Source organism: Ambystoma mexicanum, chromosome 4q (genome assembly GCF_040938575.1).
Source record: "Ambystoma mexicanum isolate Mex_15411 chromosome 4q, UKY_AmexF1_1, whole genome shotgun sequence".
Taxonomy (NCBI): domain Eukaryota; kingdom Metazoa; phylum Chordata; class Amphibia; order Caudata; family Ambystomatidae; genus Ambystoma; species Ambystoma mexicanum.
Window position 1 is genome coordinate 265,439,849 of NC_090928.1, and position 27,071 is coordinate 265,466,919.

A 27,071-nucleotide genomic window follows, 5' to 3' on the forward strand; every position below is an offset into this window, starting at 1 on the left:
CTTGCAGCCTGGGCTGCTGTACGGGCCCACCAGGCCTGCTACTGCGGCGGGGCGCGTCCCGATTTAGTAGCTTTTCGGCAATGTAGAGTGCGTGGAGCTTGTAGCTCCACGCACTCTACGTAACCATTCGCCCATTCAAGAAGCTGGCAGGGCGCTGGAGGGGTGGCCCTGCACTCTTGGCATTCTACGCAAACAGCGTAGAGTGTCCTCTCCTCCTTGTGGGCTATGGAGCACGCATAGCAACAACAGATTATGGATGGATTCTCATTGGCTGTTTGCCAGCCAATGACAATCCGTTTGGTGTGTGGTGGGTGGAGTCGGGTCATGGGCACACGGTGCCTCGCCTTCCGTTCTAGTTGTTTCTCTCCGAGCCCTGTTGCTGGTCGATGTGGACTTCTTCCAGCCAGGGACCAGGCCCATCCACAGACGAGACTGGTCACCGGACGTGCTGTCTCTGCTCGCCTGCTGCCTGCCCTCCTCCTGACGGAGTCCAGTCCAGATTGATTCGCAAAGGTAAGTTAATTTAATAGTAACTGCGAGAATCCTGCCTGCCTGAATATGCGCTGCTGCCCGCACAATGCTGGTCGTGTACTTGTGTGGGCCGCAGAGTTGCAACTTGCAGTGTATGCTTAAGCTTGTAAGCTTGTAGGTTCAGGCCTACAAGCTTATACAAGGGAGAAGCATACACTGCAAGTCTGCAATGGGGGTCCGGTGGTGGTGTATTATCTCGCCCACCCGCTTTGCTTGATTGAGCCACTTCGCCCCTAGTCTCTACTAGCCCTCCCACCTCGCAGCAGATAAGCCTCGCTGCCAGCCCCGCTGCCCCCACTACTCTGCACCTGTCCGGTGGTCCCTGGCCCACAGTCCTCTCCTCGTGGTGCCTGGAACTGGCTTGAGTGCTTGTTTACTGCGTTACCGTAACAAAGTAAACGAGTGCTCACCGAGCCAGTTCCAGGCCGTTACCCCCAAAATCTGCATAGTCGACAACGACGACTGACTCCCTGGCCCGCAGTCCTCTCCCGAGTCGTGGCACCTGGAACTGGCTTGGTGAGTGCTCGAATAGCGCCGATTCCACCAGGAAGCAGAACCTCAAAATATCAAATGAATCACTTTGCAAATAGTGCCAAGTGCATGAACGACCCGAGCACAGAACTGCAATCAATTCAATTGGATCAAATGTATGAAATATTTCTACCTGTGAATGCGGCACATACTATTGGCTGGTCCTGTCATGTATCATTGATTTTGAGGGTTTATGGCCGAAAATTCTGGTACATAATATGATTTTTTAAAAACTTTCTTGCATGGCCGATTAATTCTCGATGTGCCTTGGACTGCAGTGCTGCGCAATGTACTGTTAGCGCCTAAACATAAAATGCAGCATCTCCGCCAGTGAGCCAGCTGGGCTGGCAAATGTATTATTAATACATTAATGGACTCTTTTTCTGGGGTGGCACTGCACCCGTGGCTACTCAGGTATGCATTTTGCTTATGCTGGCCTGAGCTTCAGTCTCCTTGGGTACTTGTGTGCGCCTGTGCAGGGGTGGCAGTGGCACCGACCTGTGGCTGGTCATTTTATTGCTCAGGGACCATTGTATGCATTTTGCTTATGCTGGGCCCCCGGCGGTGCCCCACGGGTGTGCTTAATTATGAACTATGGCAGTGGGCTCTGTGGTGCTGCTGGAGCACAATGGCAATGCTGGTCACTTGGCTTGAGGATAGTGATGTTTGATGCTGCTAGATTGCTGTGCAGTGTATTTCATGGGGCTGATGGCAGTTCTGGATGCTGGTTGGTGCTTGGTTGCAGTAGTGTGCACTTCTAGGGGTTGCTGGTAGTGCTATTTGCTCCTGCCATTTGATGGTAGTGCTAGACGCTGTTTTCAGTTTTAGTGCTGTGCTCTTTTTAGCTGCTGAATAATATTGCACTTCTTTTCACTGCACTGCATTACGAGCAGGCACTGTGCACCTAGTGTTACCCACCAGCAGCCCCCATTACCACAAGGCAATTTACACCATCGGGATTGCTTTGACAAGGTTATTCGGCACGCTGCACCTATGCCAGAATAATTGCATACATGCGTGACACACCTTCCCTCCTCCACCGGAGGCCTTCCTGGCTCGGCTCGGCTGGGAGAGCTTCTTGAAACTTTCCTTATTGCCACATAAGTCACATCATGACAAACATATATGTTTCCATCATTACTGGCTATATAATGAATTTCGTTATGCATACACCATAGTACCAGCTATTCTCAATACAAGCTGCTGTAAAATACACTGTCACACTTGCACACATACCAGTAATGTACCACCATTAGTATGGAAAACCTAATGCTTTTTGTCATATTTCGGTGGGTTTTTTGGACAGTAAATTGGCATTTTTCAAAAAGTTTTGCGGGGGGACAAACCCCCCTGCGCCCCTTCTAGGTGTGGTGGGCTCGCGCGCTGGAAATGTACGCCCCCCCAGGTTTCAAACTCACCAGCCGCCACTGAGTACGACTATCTGAAGGAGAGCAAGGACACCACCTAGACAAAAACTCTGGAGGACTGCCCTACCAAAATGGGCATTGTGGCCTGAATCAAAGCAATAATGTTTAGCAAACATGTGCAGAGACTCCCACGTTACCACCTGGTAGGTGTCCATGACAAGGTCTCCCCTCTGGAGGGCAGAGGTAGCAGCCACTCCTCTGGTAGAAAAGGCTTTGAAAGCCCAGGCAAATCCTTTCCACCTTGACAGGGTCCGTTTGGTTGCAGCCTCCCTGCACATGCCCCATTGTAACCAATGAATAGCTGCTCAGCTTTCCGGGCCTCTCTTGTCTGAGAGACGTAGTAGCTGAGGGCCCGCACTGGGTCCAGCTAATGGAATCGTTCCTCTGCCTGCGAAGGATGAATTGGAGGAGAAAATACAGGAAGATGGATCTTTTGAAAGATGGAAATTCTAGACCACTTTTGGAAGAAAAGAGAGTCTCACTCTCAATGTTACCTTCTCTTTGGAGACAACCAAATACGGAGTTTTAACAGATAACACCTGGATCTCACTCACCCACCTCGCAGAAGTGACGGCAGCCAGGAAAATAACCTTAAGGGTAAGCAACCTAATAGAACAGGAATGGGGACGCTCAAAAGTAGCTCCAATAAGGAATGTTCAAACCAAATTTAAATGCCACGTCGGAACCACATACTGGTGTGGAGGAAACTGGTTACAGAAAACCCGGCTATGACTGCATAACAGTGGGGATTGCGAAGAAGAAGCCCTGTTCTGGGGACCTCTTTAACACTAAAATAGCAGTGCCTATCTGCAGGCCAGCGCGGGCCAAGGACAGCAAAAAATCCAAAACTGGGGATAACGGATAGGAAAAAGGGTCAAAATCTCTCCGAGCACCGAGCCAAAAATGTATGCTACTTGCAGGTATAAATAGACTTTGTTGTGTGGCTCCGAGTTAAGAGGAGCACATCAAGGGCATTATCGTACAAGTCACACTCCTTGTACCTCAGCCTCTTATTACCCAGGTATAATGGTTCAGGCTGCTGAGGTTTGGGTGGAGTACTTGCCCCTCCGACTGGGAGAGCAAGTCGACTCTCCTCGAATGGTGCCAAGGAGGGCAGATGGACATGCCCATCTACTCTGGATACAACATCCTCCGGGCACAGTCCAGAGCGATCAGGATAAACTTGGTTTCCGAATAGGTGTAATCTCCCTAGAACCAGTGGAATGACAGGGATTGGCAGGAATGCAGAAAGCAGGTTGAATGCCCATTCAACTGTCAGGGTGTCCCCCAGAGATCCCTGATGAGGAAATTTGCTGTGGCAGCACAACTCTCACTTCCTGTTCACACAAGAAGTGAAGAGATCTACTTGAGGAGCTCCCCAAAAGGAAAAGATCTCCTACAACGCGCCCACTCACTCATGAAAGGCCGAAGCCTGTCTGTTGAAGGCATCTGCTGTGAAATTCATGAATGCCCTCACTCCTTTAGCAAGTCGCCACCACTGCTAGCATGGTGAAAACCCTGGGATCTGAAGAAAGACTGAACGGCAGGACTTCGAACAGGTAGTGATGCTGGCCCATCACAAACCTCAAGTACTTCCTGTGCTTTAGATGAATGGGCACATGGAAGTAGGCATCCTGAAGGTCCAGGGATACCAGCCGGTCCTGCAGATCGAGGGCTTTCAGGATCTGGGCAAGAGAAAACATATTGACTTTGTCTTTTCAAAGGAACAGAATCAGCAGCCGCAGATCCAGTATTTGAACGCAAATGCCTGTCCTTTTTAGGCACCAGAAAGTAGGTGGAAAATCAACTTGTGCCTAATTCTGAGCAAGGAAAACATCCTATTGCGCTCTTTGAGAGAAGCGGACGGGCCTCTTCCAACAGGATGGGGTTCTAGTACAAGGAGTTGGTGTGATGGCCATGGTCCAGGGGACATTGCATGTCTCAACAAGGAGCGTCCCCCCCACCCCGGGCCCACAGGGGATTTGTGGCAGAAAATAAGAGGTTTTGCACCTTGTGGCTCTGTGGGGACAGTGGCGGCTGCCACTCCCCCTTTGGGGACACCTCTACCCCTCCCCTTGGGAATTGCCTGCTTTGCAGTTTACACAGAGCTGCCTGGCCTCGACTTCATGGAACATAGGAGGCTGTGGCACAAAACCCCTGATCCCTCTCAGAAGGCGCGGAGGATTGGTGTACAGCCAAACCCAAGCACTTCACTTTAACCTTTGATGATGGGAACTTCTGGAGGGTGTCATCAGCTTTAGCCCCAAAGAGGTTCTGCCCATTAAAAGGCATGTCCAAAAGCTTGGCCTAGATATCATGTGCTAAACCCGACGTCCTCATCCAGGAGTGACACCTTACCACCGTACCTGTGGCAATACATCTGCCGACAAAATCAGCTGTGTCTAGTCTCGAGTGCAAAATCTGATGAGAGGCTTCCCTGCCATCATTGACCATAGACAGGAAGCCTTTCCTCATCTCCCCCTCAGAGATTTGATCAGCCACATTGGTCACTGCAGACTAAAGACCGGAAGAGAACTTTACCAGGGTACAAGAGGCGTTAATTGCACAAAGGGCAAGGCCGCCAGGTGCAAATACTTTTTCCTCCAGGCGTCCATCCTCCTACTCTCTCAGAAGGAAAAGTGGATGACTTCAGGTTCATAGACACGACCTGTACCACTAAGCTCTCAGCGCAGGCATGCGTCGACAAGAAGACCAGATCTGAGGGGGCAGGACGATGCTTCCTAGCCAACTCACTGCCAATGGCAGGTGTGGAGGTCGGCCTCTCCTACACCTGTAGCATTGGGGTCTCAACTGCTACATTGCTGCACTGAACGATGGTAGCGTTTCCCTTTTGGGGCCTTCCTCCAGGATGTCTGCCAATGTGAATTGAATCTTGGGGTATCAACCACCTTAGTTTCTGAAAAGATGCCTGAGTCTTACCAGTAGTGGGGGCTAGAAGAATTTCCAGTTCAGGGTTGGTGTCCAGACCGCTGGCCCCTAAATGTTTTCACCTTCCTCATAGAACTCCTCCGGAAAGTCACTGTCTTTCCTGGAGACCAAAGGTTCCACGAAAAAAGGGCACCTGGTCCCCCTCCTTGTTGTAGATGTCATACATCTTAGACATAAAGGGTTTCAAAGGAAGAGGAGCATACTCCAGAGGGGCCCGACACCCGTGGTGCTGATCTGCGCCGCTGACGTCGAAGACGAAGTTGAAACCATGACCTGAATGCCTGAAGGTGGCGCCTAATGGCGCTGGAGAAGTTTGGCCCTCTTTGGATCTGGGCACGAACCTGTAGGCGTGCAGGACTGATCTCCAGCGGGTACCCTGCCGTTCCAGAAGAAGTGGTGCGACCCTCTGGTGCCAACGCTATTGACAGCATCGCCGGAGCCAACGGCGCTGAAGCCGCCATCGCCTTTGCAAAGATGTCAAGCATATTAAGGCGAAACTGTTCTCATGGAGGACTGAGTCAGAAAGGGCGCCTGAGCCGCTTTCTCTGGAGATTCTCTGGAGCGATGCTTCTTCTTCTTTTCCTTCTCTCTTTCCTTGCACGGGGGCAACCTCCCCTCAGATCATCATTCCGTGCCATGCGACCTCAAACGAGACAGCGCGACTTCACCCATCCCTTGTGGACATAGGTGAAGAAGACCTTTGCCTCTTGTTTCCGCAGGGGCTTCAGGTGCCATGCTCCTCGTCCAATCAATAAAGGCAAATCCGGTGTGGATCCGATAATGACATCTGCCAGCCACAATTCATGCATGCATTGAAACCTGAGGCCTTGCAGGGTTGGACATGGCATCAAAGACATTTTTTTTGAAAACTCGACAAGCATGTTTCTGAAGTGAACAGAGTGCGCAGAAAAAAGGAACTGAGGTCACAGGGCATGCACCTCAATATGTACTGGCCCCGACATCATGTTCGGCGCAGGGCATGTAGAGGCGACGGACGGAGCTGCGCTGCACCCCCTGGTGGCATAAACATTTCCAAAGAACTGCTGCTCACTGGTTAGGATATCATAGATGAGGAACCCGTGGGAGAAAAGAATCCATTAGAAATGCAATCAATGTTTCTGCAAACATATACCATGGACTTTATTTGGTATGATATGCTGACAATGCTGCACAGCCTATTACAGCTAGAGGGCGTGGGCTAAGTATGAGATATAATTCCACAGATGTTACCCCCGGCATAAAGGGAAGACAAGCTTTTATCGCACAATGCCTGGGTCATGTATGCGAGCAGTTATTGTGATAGCTGTGACCCCACTTCAGAGGGCGGTACATGATGGGGCCCTTGCTCTGTGTGAGGGTGACAACCTTTCGGCTGACTTGTTCTGACTGAACCTACTGTCATCATAATGTGAAACAGGGCTATTAACTTAATCTTTGCCTTGTCACCCTCTTTCTGTGGGGGCCTCATTTTCCACTCAACATCTTTTTTAATGGCGTGTAAAAGTGATGAACTTAAGTCTGTGTGCCGCCTTGGCTGAGGGTGGGGGACACTCCATCCTAGCAATAGCATGCTGCATCCCTGGTTGTAGTTGAGGGGTCATGGGGCAAAATGAAAGCTACAGCTGTGCCGTGTTTCCATGCTGCCATGTGTTCTCAAAGGATCATGCTACTGATGCCCAAATACAAGGAATCCATTTGGTCTTGTCCTTGCATCTTGCCTTTGTGGTAGCATCCTGAGGCTGTAGGGTGATATATGTGCTGGCATCACATACATACCATATATATCATATATATGCAATATATGTGACAAATGACCATGACAACTGTAAAATATGCGTCACACGATGCAATTGTGTCATTTAAAATGAGATATGGTTCCATGTCATTTCGACGACACCCGTTTTTACGACGGGTGTTTTGCCCCAGGAGTTTTTACGAAAAAACTCACCGACATTTTTTAAGATTATTTTTGGGGGGTTTCCCCCCGAACCCCTCTTAATTGTACTATTTTTGTATTGTTTCCCTTCCCCCAACACTTTATTTGCCCCCCTAAAAAAAAATGTTGATACGTTTTTTTCATAAAAACTCCCACGGCAAAACACCCGCCGTAAAAACGGGTGTCGGCGAAAGGACGGCATACCGTGCTACGATAGTGTACTGGTGTGCTGTACCTGAAAACAGGCAGAGTATGTCATTAAGCCCTGTTTTTCCCGTCTGTGCTTAGAGGGATGTAATGGCATACAATTAGAGGGATGTAATGGCATAAAAATCCTTTAAGGGCATGCAGGGTGCTCCTCATGAGCCTTTAAGATCCTTTAACTAACTAACTAACTAACTAACTAACTAACTAACTAAATAACTAACTAAGTAAGTAACTAACCAATCTGCCTCAAGGTTGCGCGCACCTTCAGAAGCGCCCACCTAGGAGCCATGTTAAACCTGAGATCTCACTGAAAGACACCTTCACCCCAACCAATCCTTCTCTGGAGGACTTGGAGGCACAGTTTGGCAGCTCTTCCTTTTTTATAATACCGTGTTTTTCTAAGGAGCACTTGAACGCCATTCACCTGCGGATCCGTTTGGAGTCTGGAGCAGAGCAGAAAGCTGTGCAGATCCCCATACTTCATGAAGGGCAGGACCACCACCGGTTTAGGAGTTTGTCTGGAGCTCACCTCTAGGCACACACCTAAAACACAAGAAGAGAACAGCGTCACAGAGGCTCAGCACAAGATGGGGTGCCTTAGAAGAGTGGTATGCTTTTCCACAGATTGCAAGCTGCAGGCTTATTTAAAACACAGGCTGGCTATACACAAAGTGCCTCAATACAGGTAATAGTTGCTGCCCCATGTGGTAACGGTAAATCACTGCGTCATTTAGCGCTAGAGTTATTACCCATTTTGGTGTCCCATTGGACTCCACTTGGGTTATGCGGAATTACCAAATTTGGGAATTCTGAATGGGTCAATGCCGCCATTGTAAGTGGAGGTTAAACCCCGCTTACAACCTGGTGTATTTTTCTCAACGGGTTTCAAAACCCATAATTCTGTGGGTGGTAAAACAGGTGGTATTTCCAAATACCATTGGTTTTACTGTTACCACACACTGCACAGAACCAACTATTGGTCACTTTGAAGGGTTGACAGCCAGCAGTGTCCTTCCTAAAAGGAGCAAAGCTGTAACCTTTGGTCCAAGTTGTCAATAAACAAAAACCAGGCCCAGATCTTTTTGGTACCTCGGACCGGACAGTAATTCCAGTGCCGGCGAAGAAGCTTCCAGCACACCAGCCCGGGTCCATACATGACCCGGAAGCAGCTGAGAACGTTAACACCGTTTATAGTTCCAAATCATGGCTGGTCTTATTCCTGTTACAAAAGGGGCTCAAAAGGATTCTGGCAGATGACATGAGATTTTGAGATATACGTTTAATAATTACTGTAGCTAAAAATCCATTGGTATGTAAATCAATTCAATCCAAAGTGCACCTGTCCTCATAGTATACTTTTATAGTAGACCACATTAAATAACCCACCATTTTGTCATGCTTGCTAGTAATATATGGAAGTAACATTCTGATTGTTGCTTCAGAGAGAAGAACATGGAAATAGCAACGACTACTAACATTCCAAGTACCAGCACCAGACACCTAGAAGGCATTGGGACACATCCATTAAACAAAGCAGTGCATTCAGCATGCGCAGCAGTCGCTGTGCGAGCACACGCTGCTCTTTGTTCACTCACAGGGAAACTAGCTCATGATTAGGCCTTGATCTGGCGACGCTGAATCAAAAGACCTGCATGTTCCTAATACTTCACATTCCCAACCCACATATCCAACCAAAAATCTGTCATTAAAAAAAAAACATCCGATGCTCCATAGACTGGCAACCATTTTACTTTTGCTTGATTTTGAATTCTCAAAATAAAACACCATGGAGACATTGATATCTATTACGGGCAGGTTTACAATAGAGAAAGCGTAGGGAGAAGATACATTGAAAGATGAGAGATTCACCACAAAACGACTATGTATGGGGGGCCCCCACAAGGCTTCCAGTCCAAGGCCTGGCAACTTACTGTAGGTGACATAAGTTGCACATCAGAGATCAAAGTTGGGTGTCAAAGCCGCCCAAAGACAAGAGGCCTCAACAGACACATCCCTTGAGGAGAGGAGAGGAATACAGTTTTCTGAAAAGGGAGATCAGAACAGGCACAGAGCAGCACTACGTCCCTGTAATGTTCCTTGCATTTAAGGCTAGATGGGCTAAAGGCACACATGGCATAACAGGGCAGGATAGCTCACAGACAACGTGCTCGCCTTGAAAGCAAGTCAACAGGCAGCAACACAGGTTTGATCCCTGGGACCGCGCTTAGAATCCTCTGGGAATTAAGCGCGTTATAAATAAACTATCCTATCATATCACTGACACCATGCAGCCTTAAGCTTGATTGTGACTTCAAAAGAAATTCAACAGCAAGGGACAAGCAATCACGCTACACAAACCAGGACGCTCGAAACACACTCCAGTGTTTTAATGGGAACACGAATATGAAGGATATTGAAAACAAATAGATACAAATAAAGTCTCCTGAAAGAAAGCTAAAAATATAGAAAGCAAAACTCATTTGAATTTGATATTAAATAAAGACCCCATGAAATGAACCATCACGAAAAGCACAACAATTCTCGACAACAGCAATGTGGTTTCTGTAGGTGATGAGGATAGCGTGGGGTGGAAGAGTGCTTGGTGGTTTGGGAGGTGGGGTGGTTTGCCTGCTTTGGAAGTACACTTTAATGCACAAAAGAAGGGGTTTCGGAGGGATCCGGCTCTCCACTTGTCAACCAATAAGGAATCAAACGCATCTCTTTGATAAGAAAATACATATGTTAAAAGAACATTTTCTTTTTTGCAAGTAAACCAAGCATAATAATACATTTAGGACCTAAATATATGATTGGTGGACTTGACCCGCCATTACTGCATTCTGTAATTGTTATTACAACTTGCGGTAATGTTGGGTCTCCACCTGACGATGAGAAATTCGCCGGGTTGGTGGTAACGAGTGAGGATTTCCTGGAATACCGCATGCAGAATTTGGATTTAACGTTTGATCAATTTCCATGCTTGGTTGAAGAGGGGAAATGATTGCGCACAGTAGCGGATAAGACTACTGCGGAAAGGGGTACATTGTTGCCCTTTGCAGAATTACATGGGAAAGGGGTTGCACAGGTGGGCATCACCCCCCTTCGGCTGTCCCCATGAAGAAATGTCTTGTTGCAGTGAAGGATGCACTTGTGCTTCCTTTAAGTACAGGATACACATTTTTTTAAAAATTCAGTGGAGGTTTTCCAATCTTTACCACCAAAGTTTACGTGGAAATACATTTTTCTGTGGTCTTTCTCTTCATATTCTGGCGTTATTTGCTGTGTACAGTATTCCCCAGAAATCTGAATATAATAAATATCCCACACCCGATAATCAGGTGGGTGAACAAAGTGGTGGGTGTTCGCAAATACTGCTTGTTTTTCCCATTACTGCCAACTTCATACTGTCCTTTTTACTTTCTAACTTTAACATTTGTATTGCTTCCATTATCTTAAAAGCAAAATTAGGTTTTATCACTTCAATGTTACCTCTTCATTTGCAATGCAGATTACATTATTCTCCTGATCTTATTACATGGATGATATTATTATTATTATTATTATTATTATTATTATTATTATTATTATTATTATTATTATTATTGTAATGTATTATTATTATTACATGGATCTGACATATGCATGTGAAAAAAAATCAACTAAAGGCACTAAGAGTCCAGTACCACAACATGAGTTACCATGTTTCGCGCCTAGAAACACGTGTGTACATGCACGTTATAAATGCCACATCATATATCATACCATGGCTGTCAGCACTCCTCATTTGTAAATTTGTAACCGAGTAACCTCAGCACAGATTTCCACAAATTTGCAAGATGGGTCCAATTAATAACAGGGACATCACTCAACTCCAGATGGACTCAACTTGGTGCCTTACGCCCCTCCTCTCCCCCCCCAGGACTTCCCTCTCATTCGCAGCTGCTCACATACCTAGCAGTTTGATGACGTTCGGATGATGGAAGTCTTTCATGCACGCTGCCTCGCTCAGGAACTCTTCAATCTCTCGCTGGGAAAAGTTCTCTACTGCAAGCATGTAGGGGGGAAAGGACATGTCATTAATAAGGAGCGATAGATATGTTTCTCTCAGTATATCACCGGGGCCATCTTAAGCACTCTTGGGGCCTGGACACCTGTGCCCCCCCTCCAATGAACCACAGGAATTAAGGAATGCAGAATATCTGGTCGTGATCACAACACATAGCTTTATATGATGTTTGGCAGCAATCACAATAAGCGTGGGTATTCCCTTTCAGTGCCCTTCCGTTCTTCATTCTTGCTGTAATCAGAATGATAAGTACCATGTCAAGGCCAACATTAGCAGTCCACGATGAGGGTACTTGTGTTCTGGCATGGGAATAGAACACTTTTCATCACTAGCAGCCACAAGGAGGGTGTAGCGGCCAGAGTATAAATGCAGCACCGAGGTAGTAAGACAAAGGTGCACATAATCCAGAATGGACAGAGGACATTAGCTGCCACACAGAATGGAAAACGTGCTCAAGCACGGGCACAGGAGACCAATTGGAAGCAAGGCGAAAGCTACAAATGCCCTGGCATACATAGTGGATGAAGATTAGAAACTACCAGGAAGGTGTTGTTATGCAGACAAAGTAGAAGAGGGACATAGTTTTTAAGCAGTGTTGCCACTAGAGAGAAAATAAACAAGTGGCTGTGGTGTGCAATATATCAATGCTCGCAATTGTTATCGAGGAAGCAACATTATAGCCATTGAAACCATGAATGAGGCTTTTTTGGAGATCATAGGCTGCAAATGAAACTAAAGATTTAGGGACTGGTAATTTTGACAGCTTAGGTAATGATCACAATTCGGTGAAGCACTGATGCTGCGATTTGTGAAGGCTCTGAAGTTTATACAATTTACCACTTTCATTTCCAGTTTTTACCATGAACTACAAGAATCCCACTTTATAGAATTGACTTGGAAAGTACACAAACCACAAAACTTAACATGACCATTTTTTAAAACAAAATGTCGTAAAGGCATATTACACACAGTGGGAGAGATTCTACTAGCTTCCTTGTCTCCATCATCAAAGGAAGTCTATAAGTAGCAGCAGTCTAACTGATGTGATCTTAAAAGATTTCATCTGGGTTTCTTTTTTATATTCTTAAACTTTAAATACACCTAAAAGACAGGCTGGCTAAATTATTTATAAACGTGCAGAAAAACCTTTGAATTGTACAAAAAAACGAACGTTTTTTGTATCAAATGAGCAGAATTTAAGATATACTTGCAAGAGGCCTGCGGTCTGCTCTTCTGTTTAGAACGCCTTCCACTCAAATGGCCTACATAAAAAGAAATATCAAGCAAAGGGCTTATCAATTCCAGTCTCGGGAGGATAAATCAGGGGCAACATGCTTGCCTTGGAAACAAGACGACACGGAGCAACACAGGTTCGATCCCCAGGTCCGAGGCTTAGAAACCTCTGGGTTTTAAGTTTGTTATAAATAACCTATCATATCACTGGCATGTGACAAGGCACACCTTTTCACAGAAGACAGCACAGTAATGTCAGTGATATCTGATGATTTCTCCAGGATCACATTACTCCATTTTGCTTGGGTGGTCCTATGTCGTTTAAGGTTTGTACTTGATTAACTGGTTCCAAATCTCTATTTCACAAGATAATAAAACACTCTGTAGCATACAATTTTAACTTTGTTACAAAGACAATGGGGGTCATTACGAGGTAGGAGGTAACCATGCTGCTATTAGCGGCATGGCTACCCTCTTACCGGATACCGGGTCCAGGTTCCTTGAATGAGGAATTACCGGGCCATTCCGACCTTGGAGGGCCCGGTAATTCCTCATTCAAGGAACTCAGACCCTGAACATCCCCATTTCCATTCGAGCCCCCATAGGGCTCAATGGGAATGGGGAGCATGCTAACTAACAACGGGCCCGCTGTTAGCATGCCGGGCTGCTCGCGGGACCGGCTAAGGCCACCTGGTAAAACCAGTACTCGTAATGAGGCGGTAAGGTGTTGATGGCTCCAGCACCTTTACCGGTGCCGTTAACCCCTTACCGCCAGGGTCTGAATGACCCCCAATGCCTATGCAGTATTTTTTGTATAAAAATATTTTAATTATTTCAACAAATATTTGCATCAGTACAATTAATCAATTTACCACGCTAAAAGGTTTAAGTGGATTTTCACACTGTAGTGCAATTAAGGGAAATTTTCTCAGTTTATTTATAGAAATTCTATTCTCAATCCATAGAAAATATTCTCGCAGTTTTAAGACTGTTGCATTTTCTATCCTCATTCAAACTTCAGTACTCCTTGCATTCGAGTCTTTCTACACTGAGTTACCTTCAGGAGCACTGCATCAACTGCTGGCAAAGCCAGGATAAAAGCAGGAACACTTTGCTTTTACAGACTTGAACTTGGGATACCTAATCAGCTCTCGGGCGAACATTTTATGCTCATTATTGGAGGTGGCTGCCTAGGTTTTACAACTCATCATCTGAACAAAAGAAACTCATTTCTAGACCTTTCCCATACTGAAGCTATGTTAGGTTTTTATAGCAACTGCTGCATGGTGCAGGAACATTGCTGAAAATAGCACCTGCTTTGCCACAAAACAAAGTACATATACATGCAGGTTTATAAACCTCAGACATAGGGAAGTCTGGTTCGACATTGCTGGAATTTGATATTGTAATCTTGCATATGTACACAGATGTCTGCAATGAGTGCTTAACACACTGAGCTATCTTCTGAACCATTGTGGCAATCACATTTATCACTCTGCATTTCAACTTTGGCTATAGCACATAATCAATATAATTCCCACAGAAAGGTGAGAATGCTATAGGAGCTGTGTGCGTAGTGAACACACAGAAATATGTATACCACAGTGAACACAGAAAGCATTACAGTATGAATTGATCGGACCAGAATGTACTTGTCAAAAACAGAGAGGCAATATGTTTAGAGTCTCAGGAGCACATCATAAACTATCCTGACGTGTGCTATTTAAGTTTGGGAAAACAATGGGAACTGACCTGTTTAGATCAGGCAGCCTTGTTGCCCCAACACTCCCCCTCCAGGGTAGGGGTCAAGGGCAAGTGCCCCATTTGCCCTCCCATTTACTCCTTTAATAATGATACTGTTATTTAGGGGCCTCAGTGAGGGCTCGGACCATTAAGGGGTGATTAACGCTATTAACAAAGTGCATACCTGTGAGACTTCACCCACAGTGCTTATAGGTGCTTGTAGGTTTTTGTAAAAGAAATCATTTCTGCACCTATCGTGCAGGATCGATTTTTTTTTTAAACTACAAACAAGCATGCCCTGCATAAGGAATAGACATAAGGCTGTGTGGGAGCAGCCAGGATACGGACTGAGAAGATGGGGCGGGCAGATAGGTGTGTGACAAGGGCCAAGGGAAGAGAGGTGGGAGGTGTGGGAGGCTAGGGTATGGGGGCGGTGGGGTACCAAGTTGGGAATTTGTGACCCAGGGCACGGCCAAAAGAAAATCAGCCTGCTGGAGTGGCATGAGAGGCAGGAATAAAAGCGGGTTTCTACTGACAGATACAATCTGCACTCCTTGCCCCCTGACTTGGTGGGACACTCTTAATTTAATATCTCAAGTGAAACGCCATGTTTGAGTCAAAGCAACTTGATATGTCAAAGCCAGGATTCAAATCTCACACAAATTCCACCATTAAAGACAAGAAATGGCACAGTGTGTTAGAACTCGACTCGAAGCCCAAGACATTCTAGAACATACCTTCTCATACAATGCTGTGGGGATGCTGCCCCTCTCTCTTACACTTGACGATGGAATTGAAGTTGGAGCTCTTAAAAACACATCATCAGACTGCTGAGAAGCAGAGCCTCCTTACCCCCACCTGGGCCACCTCTGACACCTGCATTCTTTCCATTTTTTCTGCAACTTCGAACACCCCTTTTTTCTGTACAGCACTCCATCGTTGCTAGTCAACTATAGTTATACTATGAAAAAAACATAAATACACACAGGTGACGGATTGGAATCCAAATCCTTCGGGCTCAGCTTGGTACATGTAGTATTAGCAAATTGTATGCCTTAGTGGGAAGCTCTTGGTTTCTGTGTGGCGCCAAGGTACATTACAAACAAGTTCTATGGCTAAGTTTCAATGTTGAGCAAAGGACAGTGGGGTCCTGATGGCTCATGCAATGATGGTCTTAAATGCTGATGTCATTTCATTCTCAAATTCTCATTGATGTAGGAAGAGCACAGGTCTGTTATCAGTTGTTGACTTTTCCTTCTTAAGATCCCATAACGTGTTTGTTCCACTTCCATAAAGTTCCCTTTAGTTTGTCAATTTCATGGTTGATGCCACTGAATGCAAAGTGAGAATTAGAGTTTCACCGATGATGCCATGAGAAAAACATTCAACATGTTAATAGCAAGGATTGTGTGCCACTGATATCATGCAGCGATTCACATGCTTGGCTTGCTTGAATTATTCTCTGGGTATAACAGGGGCTCCCAGAATACCCCCATTTAGTAATTCCAAACTTTAGAAGGCTCTATTCGACATTATGGACTAAACTTCCACCGTTTCAGGCACCATCGCAGACCACTGCACTGGAGCAGGGAACGGATGATAAAGACAGGTTGTGGTGGAGTGCGAGGGTATCAAGAAGGGGTATCCAGTAATTTCAGCTCATCCACTTAAATGCAACCCCATCTCACTGTAAAAATATGCTCTAAACATCCACGAAATACACAACCAGCACAATTCGTCTGTCAGCCCCTACGGGGGGAATACTTTTGGCATCACAACCAAAGCAAACACACAAAGCTGCATGTTTGATTAAGGACTCTGTTTTATCCGTTCTATTCACCTGAAGGAAGGCTGTATTAAATATTCTTTAGCTAAATTTATCTTATGCCTCTACAAATGTGACCACATCACCCTAACCCTTGGCGAATTGCACTCGCTCCCGCTGTAAGCACGCATCATCTGCACGGCTGTTGCTCTGAAGTACCAGAGCCACATGACTGAGAAGCTCAGCATCTCCAGAGGACTACGATCCACCGTAAGTCAGGACATGTGCAGACTTCAACTCCGACGGCAAATGAAGGAAAGACCCAGAAGACATGCCTTCTTGGTCTACACCCCCAGATTCTGGAACCTCCTCCCCATCAACAGCAGACTAGCCCCCTTGCACCTATGTTTCAGGAAGAAGCTCAAGACTCTCTTCTTCGAGGAATAACTCTTCCCTAACACCTGCGTCCACATGCACCCCACTTCTCACCTAACCTGACAATGGGTGATCTGCTCCCCATTTCCTCCCCGGTTGCTTGTAGATTCCTTGCCAAATGAATTGCCCACCCTCTCCCTCCCCCATTGTTAGCATCCTTTGCCTTGCATCTCTGCTTACTTCACTGTGTCCTTCCCCTTATGACTTGTAAAGCACTCTGTTGCTTCATGAAGCTAGGTCTGGACTCAATGAATACCTTAGTAATAATAATAAGTCTGTACAAGAGTCATCTCTTAGGTGCAAGGCAGGATTGCTGTTGAATGTTATCAATCTTTAGTAAAGACTTGTGTAAATGTCCTTTAACTAAAGCACAGTGAGCAGATATCTTTCTCTACAGTGCAATAGCCTGACGATAAACCCTACCCAGAGAATAATGAAAAACAGATGTATTCTTTTGGGCTACAGTTTACTGAATTATGATTAGCAAGACACCAAAGGCAGAACCTTCTCCATTTCAATTTGGAACAGTGGAGCTTTTTGTTAACTTTCATTGAGTTCCATGGAAGAATTAAATGTCCACTTTCTTGGATCCAAGAAGCAATTATGGATGCTTGGATGGAATGCAACTTCTTGCAAAGACCGTGGGCAGAATGCAATATTTTCATATAAGATACTTTTGAAAGGTGAAGAAGTTTACTGTAGCAAACCTTTCTAGTCCAATTTGAACGATACATTTATGTATCCTCCTCTGTTTGTGGTGGAGAGGAGGAAGAGATTTTAAAGATTTCCTGAGCTATTCTAGAATTTGCCTTCAGTCCTGTTTGGGTCATCGATGTGCAGCTTTAATGCTTGTATTGTTCTTCTATACAAGACCGAGCTTTTGAAGGAATACCTTACAGCAAATTGAAGTTTTCCAGTTGTTGTTCCCTTAGTTCATTTCATCAGACCCTCTCTCTTTAAGGCCAAGTCATTGAATATTCCTATCCGATGAATGCCAGCCACTGACATATGTTAACGTGGCTGTTTAGCAGTACTGTTTATGTTTGTGTTCTGGATCTAGTTCCTATTTATTCCCACTCTTCACTCTTGGACACGGGTGTGTAAACCACACAACATTCTGCTGCAATTTTTTGCTTTGAACGCATTGCTTCATCCTGATTCAAATACATTGGGCCTAATTACAAGTTTGCCGGTCTGGTAGTAACGGTGGTGGTAAGCTACCGGCACTGTTGCTACTGGACCGGCAAACTACGAGTTGTGCTCGTAGGTGCCTTTCTTCCCGCTACCGACACCCGCGAGCACAATTCGACGGATGCACCGACACCATTCATGAATGGTGCCGGTGCATCTGACCTCCCCATTCCCATTTGAGCCCTATTGGGCTCAAATGGGATTGGGGAGTAATGAGTACCAGTACCCGGCAATGGGTAATTACCAGGTCCGCCAGGTTCGGAATACCCCAGTAATTGCCCATTGCCGGGTGCCAGTAATTTCACGAGTACCGCCAAACTCATAAAGAGGCCCGTTCTCTCCAACTCAGTAATGCCCCTTCTTCGCAAGGCAATTTTATTGAATCCCATTTCATCATAAGTATTGTACCGCATTTTACAGCAAATTCGTAGAATGGGGGTGGGTTTAGGTATCTAGAAGGGTGGAGATGTGGGGAAGGGGTATCGTCCCATGGTAAAATGCAGTACAAGCAACATAGGTGAAATGGGATTCGATGAAATCCCTCTGATTAAATCACATAGAACCCTCCAACTCCACTTAAGATGCATCTTTTGGATGCCAAGACTATCAAAATGTAAGTGCCCATCAATTAAACACCTACAAAGCAGAACAGCCTTGAAAACCCGGGGAAACATAGTGCGTATATAGGAAAGTCATGGAAACTTTGATCTTGAAACAGCCACATCCCAGAAGGTCAAGATTGGTCTGTCTGGGAAATTTCTAACCCATCTGGAACACCATTCTCACCTCCCAGGTCCAACTCGGGTCCTTCCTCTCTGACATCTTTTTCTCCACCTGTGGTGTCCCCCAGGGATCTAATCTCTCCCCCTGGCTGTTCAACCAGTATCTGGCACTCCTTGCCCACCGCATCGCCGCTCTCTGCCCCAACTTTCAGTGCTATGCGGACGATACCCAGCTCATTTTCAGGCTACCCTCGGCCTCCTCCTCTCCCTCCCTCATCTCGGACTGTCTGTCTGCTATCCAGGAATGGTGTGCCGCCAATGACCTCTGCCTTAATGCCAGTAAGACTGAGATTCTGCTCATCGGCACACCCACTCCCTCCTTCCCTGCAGCTCTCTGGCCGGCCTCTCTTGGCTCTCTTCCTGCTCCTACCTGCAAGGCAAAAAACCTCGGGGTTATCTTCGACTCCACACTCTCCTTCTCTCCTCATATATCTGACGTCTCTAAGAAGTCACACTACCAGCTGCACCTCCTCAGAGGTATTCTTCCCTTCCTCTCCTTCCCCCAGAAGCTCGCTGTCTCCCGAGCCCTGGTTCTCTCAAAGCTGGACTACTGTAACAGCCTCTATCTTAATCTGCCTGCCTCCACACTCTGTCCTCTGCAACTCATCCAGAACAGAACTGCGAGACTTGTCCTTGGCCTCAAGCCCAGGGACCGTATCTCTCCAGGACTGAAATCTCTACACTGGCTCCCAGTGGCTGCGAGGATAAAGTTCAAAATCCTCTGCATTGTCCACAAGGCCTTCTGGGGCCTGGGGCCTAAATACCTTCAACTCTCGCTTCCTAAATATCTTCCTTCCCGAGCCCTTCGCTCATCCGTCTCCAACTCCCTCAGGGTCAGCCGCTTCTCGAAGCAACGAGCTGGGGGTAGATCTCTCTCTGCGGCAGGGGCCTCCCTCTGGAACAGCCTTCCTGCCCCCCTGAAACTTGAGAACCATCTCCGGTTCCGGAAGCACCTCAAAACCTTCCTCTTTGCTTCTGCTTTCTCTCTCCCTCTCCCCTGCTAATTCTTTGCTGAAACTGCACTGAATCTGCAACTGGGCCACTCTCACCGACCTCGGTCCTGGGCCCAGCCACTCTCCACTTGCACTGCCTCCCAGGCAACCCCTGCACTGCAGGACTGTCTCTGTATCCCTACAGGCCCCCCTTCCCAGCACTTGTTCTGCACTTACCTTGCACTTGCCACTAGCTGGCCCTTTTATTTATTTATTCTACTTACCTTGTACTGCACTTCGCACCTCCCCTTCCCCATGCACCTCTCCCTCCCCCCTACCCCTGCACTTGCGCGATCTGAATGACACCTGGCCTAGTAGGATCGTTGTCTGTCTTCCCCTTGTTCCCCCCTCCCTGCCTCGTTGCGCCTTGAAACACTTGTGTATAGGCGCGTTACAAATGCCTTATCATATCATATCATATATCGGGGCCATCTTCCATTCAACTGCAAACTCAAGAGTCCCCTCTTTAAATAACATCTGACCTACAGGTAATGCTTGTTTACTAGAAACACTGGGCAAACGCCATTTTTACCCTCACTCATTCTTTCTATTTTCTGACACCTCTCTTCTACACTGCAATTCCAAACTAAACTTTAGGTTCTTCTCTTAGTCTACTGAAAGAAACCATACGCACCTGGTCTACGCCTGATGATGGCCAAACACCGGTAGCAACTGGAATCAATATTTTTTTAATTGGTTAATCATTATGTGGCCCTCCAGATGTTTTGGACTATAACTCCCATAACAGGTGTTGCGGTCCAAAACATCCTGGGGGCACATACGTTTGATGGCAAATCTGTTGTGTGCCATTGAGTCAATCTAAAGGCTTTTTATTTGGTAAACTTTCTTATAGAAGAACCGTTATTCATGCAAATACTTATGTTATCTTATCATGTAACGGTCTAGGGTAAAGGCAGCCACTAATGTCTGGTCTTATCAAAGATGGCATTACATGCCAGCCTGACAAAGTACCACAAGCCCCGCTTTACAGTCACCGCACCAATACCTACAGAGGACCAATCTATACCTCAGGCTCATTCTCCTCATTTCATATGGGACACAGCAGCAATAACAATTACAACAGTCCCAACAATAAATGCAAATGGTTGAACCCACCCCTCCTTTTTTATTCAACTTAGTTTATTCGTCATTACAGACAGCCAGAATGTCGGAGGTAGAAGATATACAAAGAAGGCAAAAAGAGTTTGACATGCGAGAGATTGATGACCCCAGTTAGTGAATATGTCAATCTGATATCTAACAATTTGAATTGATAATGCACTTTCCTCACAGTAAAACATAAATACTATATCAGTGTATTACTTGCTGGGATGTGAACTTTGTGATTTAAAGAGAAAGACATTTGTTCTTGAATATCGTGATAGGAACCTAACATCTAAACCATGACTATGTTGAAATCTTCTATTGTATACTCCACTTGTTTAATACTTCCACATCTAGTGTGTACCGAAAACGTCTCGTCTCGTCTCGCCTACGTAAAAAGACCTTTATCACTGCTCCATTTTGCAGGAAATGTTTAATTTCCCAAAGGAGCAACTGTGAGAGCATTGGAGAGTTCTGGGAGTCATTTTGGTAAATTGAAACAAATGGCCAAATTTGATCAGCATTCTTAGCTATTTCGGATGTTCAGCTTCTATCATTCAGCAATTACACTTAAACACCCCCTCAGACTAGAGTTCTGTGAGTAGGAAACGGGAGGTAGGAGAAAATAGACTTTTCACTCGGCAGAAGATTTTGGATCACAGATTATTTCCCCTCTTTATGAGGAATTTGCCCACCTGGGTAGGGTTAGAATTTGAAAGATGCATTGCACAAGGAACCCTCTGTTGGAGGTCTCATCTACATCGTGTATACCTTTTAATATGGGCACTACACTCCTAGACTTAGGGCTGCCAATGGCTGGTTCTGTCTGCATTGTTTTCAGGGCTTGCCACCTTGTTTCCTAAGGCATACCCTCATCAATATGCCTGACAGTAGCTTATGACTGCACCTATGGAAAGAAGGTGGGATCGCTTGCCCGTAAAGGCCCACTAAGTGTTGTGCCAGAAGATACCAGCCTAAAACCTGAAACAGCAACAAACATATCAAACCCACGGGTTTCAATAGTTATCATTTTGCATATTGTAGAAGAATGGCAAGCAATGTACTGTTCCCCGGATGTTTTAAACCACAACTTCCATTATCCCTTAAATGTAACTATGCTGGGCTGGGTTGATGGGAGTTGTAGTCCAAAACATCCAGAGTGCCAAATGTTGCAGATCCCTGTTGGATATGAACTTGCATAGTCTCCAAAAAAATGCAAGGATGCTCTCAATCATGTTCAGATTCTCTATATATTATCGTACTCTAATTATTGCTTTAATTGAGGTTATTATTGCCAACGAGGCAGACAAAACCTAGAGAAAGCCTAGTAGATGTTTTCTCAAAAATGGGAAATCTTCCGATTGTGGCCATATTTGTAGGGTCTATAAGAAGAAAAGGTATCACAAATATACGCTGCACAAGAAGGACTTGAGTTCATAGAGCAAGATACTGTCAGACACTATCATCACTAGATTCAAGAAGGCATTTGAAATAGGAAGTTGGAGAGAAGTAGAAGTAGTGGACTCTACCAAAGCATAAAACACTTAGGCTCTGCCATAAGAATGCACAAGACCAAAGAATGCGGTCATGCCATATGTGGGAGAGGATATTGAAGTTATTTACTCTGCTTCATAGATGGTCACGATACTACAATGATTTCACATTTCCTTATTAAAAGAGGTTCAGGTAGACTCCTTCCTCATAATACTTCTCCTAACACCGAAGCCTGTAAGATCACGCTCCCTCAAAATTGGAATCGTCTAGTTACCCTGATAACATCAGCAAATTCTCTGCACCATGGGTCTTGGTGCTGACTTTCCATGCCACAGGAATTCTTTAGGGATTACAGCATTTATCAGGGTCTAAGGTATTTAGTAGTGCGAAGTGTTTTGGTCTTTTGGGAACTCAACTAATAAAGGACTTCTAAAATCTGGTTCATCAGACAGTGCCCAGGTGTCCTGTTTAACGGATGCCTTTATACATGTCAATGAGTTTGACACCAAAGTACACGGCTTCCTTTGCCCCACGGATGTTATTCTGACAGTTGGATGGGCTAGTTCCTTTACAATAGTGGTGGAGATTCAATATATTTTTAATTATACCAAAGATGTCTTTTGTAAAATAAATTCTTCAAAAAGGGCTGCTCAGATATAATTTTCTTGTCTGGATATCCTCTCTCTTTGATATTTATCTGAATGTTGACACAAGTGGATGGAAAAATGCAATGCAATATCCGCCTCGTCTTCCATATCTGCAAGACTGAGAATGTTTGAATCCCGCTATGTTTGCTGCCGATTCCTGAAATTTCAATCTCAGGGCTTTCTGAGAAACCTACAGGTTCCACAGCTGCATGTAATCCTGTTTGGCTGTGAGTGGAGCAAATACATTCGGGGAGTTTGGCATTAGCTGCCATTGCCCCTGATGCCGGTCCTGCATTTAGACAGGACCCTTCCATGCAACAAATAGAATACGCATTAGACAGCAGTAGGACAATTGAGCGGAAAAACTATCAGAGCTCAAACAAAAACATTTTCTCTACTCTTCATGTAAGTTGGAAATGAGTGCAAAAACTGCACGAAAAGTTCAAAGTCTAACAAAAGGGTGAAAAAGGTCTCTTTAAAAGCTCAATGAATGAAGGCCACATTGCATAGGGATCATCTTTTGCTGGCAGATAACAAGAAATCTAAGATGGCAGGAGAGATGGATAATACATTACATTATACCAGGCACTATTTCCTAATAACCAACTATTCCTACTATGTCCTATTAACCTTATCAGATGTCCACTGGTGCTACTCACAAAAAGTGTAGGAGTCGTGTAAGTGACATCATGTGACTATTGGCTTTCTATTTATATCACAGAAGTGTACTTGATCTTTGACCCCCTAACTATGATGCATCATTGCATGTTTTTCAAACAATCTGTATTTAAATTTGGCTCTGCAGGCAAAAGCATTCAGGTACTGAAAGCAAAACAGCTGAAGACATTCTTGCTCTTAATTGACCAGTCGTCGGATTGGTTAAATTGCAGGAGTTGCATAACAGTCTGTAGTGTTTGCAAGCAGCAGCATAGAAACAGTGATGGATGCACCCAAGTGACAACCCTTCAAATGCTGGAAATATTATTCAATAAACATAAGAAGCAATGGAAGATCCAATGCTGCAAATTTACATTGAGAGGATGTGAAGTTGGCTTGAATTTTATGACAATAAAACTTCACTACCTGCTTTTTGATCTGAACACATAATTTTTACTGAGTGAAGTCCAGGGCATTTAACTAGATGCACATTTATTGTCCAGTTGCACCTGGCAAGCCACATCCTCTTCCAGCGGAGGAAGAAAGTAAGAGACAACCTTTCAACTAGTAAATCTATTATAAGCACCACTGCTGAGGGCTGCACCGTTTAGGGCAAAACATTTCACTTGCCTTGTGTCACCGGTCCCTGGTCATAAAGCTGTAGGCTTGCAAAATAGTATCCACAGGACCCCCTGGTTCATCAAATGTCCCTTTAAAGTTTTGGAATGACTAACTTAATGTTTTGGATGAAGTTCTAACTATTTTGAAATTCCCTCTACCAGCCTATAGCAAATGAAAGCATGTTCCCTAAAATGGAAATACACCTTTTCCCACACTGGAGCTGGAGGTTTGCTTAAAACGGGCTGCAGTCTCTTTCAATTGGCGATTGGAGGACCTAATTGTTACCTTGCAAGGTCTCACCAGGGTTTTGGGCAGGGGAGGAGCTGCCCTAGTGGAATGGTGAGTTGGGGCAGGTCTAGACCCTCATGACAGGCTTCAGGTGAGTCACTGCGACTGACCCCTGCCATGTGATGGGGACCTAGGGAAGGTGACCAGTGGATTCTCCTCAGACAGCCCCCAACCCCACATCAACATGCTCTGTTTTGGGGTGGTACCGGCTGCCTTACTGGTAGATATGACCAGGCAGGGGACTTCACCACAGTACAAAGATGCAGAAATGGGCATACAATATATATGATGTAATCACAAACTGCACAGGTACAATTGGCACCTGATCGAATAAAATGTTTGCCTTTACATTTTAGACAAGTACACTTAGTTTGCACACTGTTACAGCACTGCTAGAGAAGGCGATTGGATTGGCTTATTATTGTCCAAGCAGACATTCAATGGGAAGGCCGGCAACTTGTAGACTGGTAACTTTCACCAACAGGGATTTATAGCTCTCAGGTTCCAAGTCACATTGGATAGACAGGAATACAGCTCAAGCAGTCTATGATGTCACTAAGAACCCTGAGGTGAAATGCCATGCTCCATGTTGATGGATTCCCATCTACAATGTTATGCTGTCTATGCCCATTGCAGCTCTCTTCGTCCGTCCCTGCACTATGCACATGGACCAGCACTGTGGGGGTTGGAGAGGAATGTACCAACCTGTATGGGCGCCATCTTCGGCATCCTAACATCAATAGTTACAAGGCCTCCTTCTTCCCTTAACTTCCCTCGGATTTAACCTCCCAGGCTCGAAAATGTAAACCAGTACCTGCCGTCCTGCCACCCTCCACCACATTCACCAGCTTTTAGCTCTCCAGACCAAGTACCCAGCATCTTGCCATTCTCTCTCACCGCCCTCAGCTTGTCCATGTCCTCCATCTATTCACTGCTCCTGCACAGTTGAGGAGTCGTGAGCCTGCTCTTGTTACGTGATTGCCAGCACTTGACATTTAGTCAAGGGCTTTGGTTGTTCTATGCTTCCCTCTGACTTAGGTGAACCATAGAAGGCATAGATCATTGATCTCATGGCAGGGCAATATGATCTGTGGACTCCACTGCCATATCGTCATACTAGGAGAATTCTGCACCGTCCAATCATGCACAACACTCACAGAACACTTACACTTCATTGTTTTTACAGCCACCTTCTGGCAGCCTCCATCCGGGTCAGTCAGCTCTCCTTCCACCACAGAGCCAAACTCTCCTGCAAAGGAAGGGAAGCATAGGTGGGTGAACATACAATATTCCCCAAGCAAAACGTGGATATGATGTAGTGTTGCTTAGCTTACTTGCAATAAGTACAATGAAGCAGACATTTCACAACAGTACCATCTCAGCAACTTTATCAACAACTAGTCCAGGTTCTCCTAAATGTGTTGCATGTATTTTAGGTGTTTGAAAGTTCATCTTGTAGAGGGGCTTGTACAAATACTGCGACTTAAAAATGTCACCTATAACGAATACAGTGCCTTTGTGCCATACTAAAATCCTGCCCCCCATTACTGGGACTAATGAGAGCTTGGGTTGCGGGGGGTGTATCCCGCTCCTGTTAGTTGGAGTTTTGGGGTTTAGGGGTTGCAGGGGTGTACCCCACTTCCATTAGATGGTAGTTAGTTAGTGGGACAGTACTGACGCCGCAGGTCAATGGGCCATTTTTGTGCCGGTAGAGGGACTCCCAGAACCCTCTTGTTTTGCATATCAAGTAACTTTGGGTTTCACCCTAAGTTACAAGGGTAATCTAGACGTGGACCCCTTGCTCACTGTTCTTAGAGAGGCACAGCTCCACCTCACTGATGAGGCCCGACTAGGCTGAAACATGTGTCTGGGGTTGCTGTTGGTACTCTTGTTCAGAGGAGAATTGCCTAGCATTTCAGTGCTGGACTGCCCTTGGGCAGGACAAAGACTGATATGCAGGGATATTTCTCCTCTGTGAAAGGGACAGTGAGCTAAAGACTTGGTTGAGACTCTCCCGGGGGCCATCCACCCAAGAACAGGTCGATGGGCCGCGTTTGTACATGTAGAGGGACTCCAAGAACCCTCTTGTTTTACATGTATGACTACCTCTTAAGGGTTCCCCGCGGCCAAATTACTCTTTGGAGCAACATGAGCTTATATGTCTCCCTTAGATTTCTTCTATTTTTAAAGCTGCATACATCACCTTAAAGTGAAGTACCGTTCGGATACTTTGAAACCGTCTAACTTTTTTTTGTCACTTTGTGGTTACAAATGCAATATGTTCAGCTGGGCTGGTGGCAGCGGATACTTTACTACAGTGTTTTTGACTTTTTACAAGTGAACATTTGCATTTTACCACGTAATTTATTTATACATTCATGAAACATTTATAAAAATGCCATAAAGAGTACCACATACTCTAAAATGGCTGTGCCAGGAGATTTTTACCTGTCGTTTGGCTTTCTTACTGCC

At 45.5% G+C, this 27,071-nt stretch overlaps 1 protein-coding gene across 3 annotated transcripts in view; it reads right to left on the bottom strand.

Annotated features, from left to right (window-relative positions):
• Window positions 1–27,071, bottom strand: part of MERTK (MER proto-oncogene, tyrosine kinase) — a 538,988-nt gene that overhangs the window by 155,038 nt on the left and 356,879 nt on the right. For all 3 annotated transcript variants that reach the window (XM_069607839.1, XM_069607838.1, XM_069607837.1), the window contains exons 13-15: window positions 25,768–25,848; window positions 11,533–11,625; window positions 8,006–8,124 (exon numbers count right to left, since the gene is read on the bottom strand). In XM_069607839.1, coding sequence (XP_069463940.1) covers window positions 8,006–8,124; window positions 11,533–11,625; window positions 25,768–25,848 — 293 coding nt within the window. The remainder of the gene's footprint in view (window positions 1–8,005; window positions 8,125–11,532; window positions 11,626–25,767; window positions 25,849–27,071) is intronic.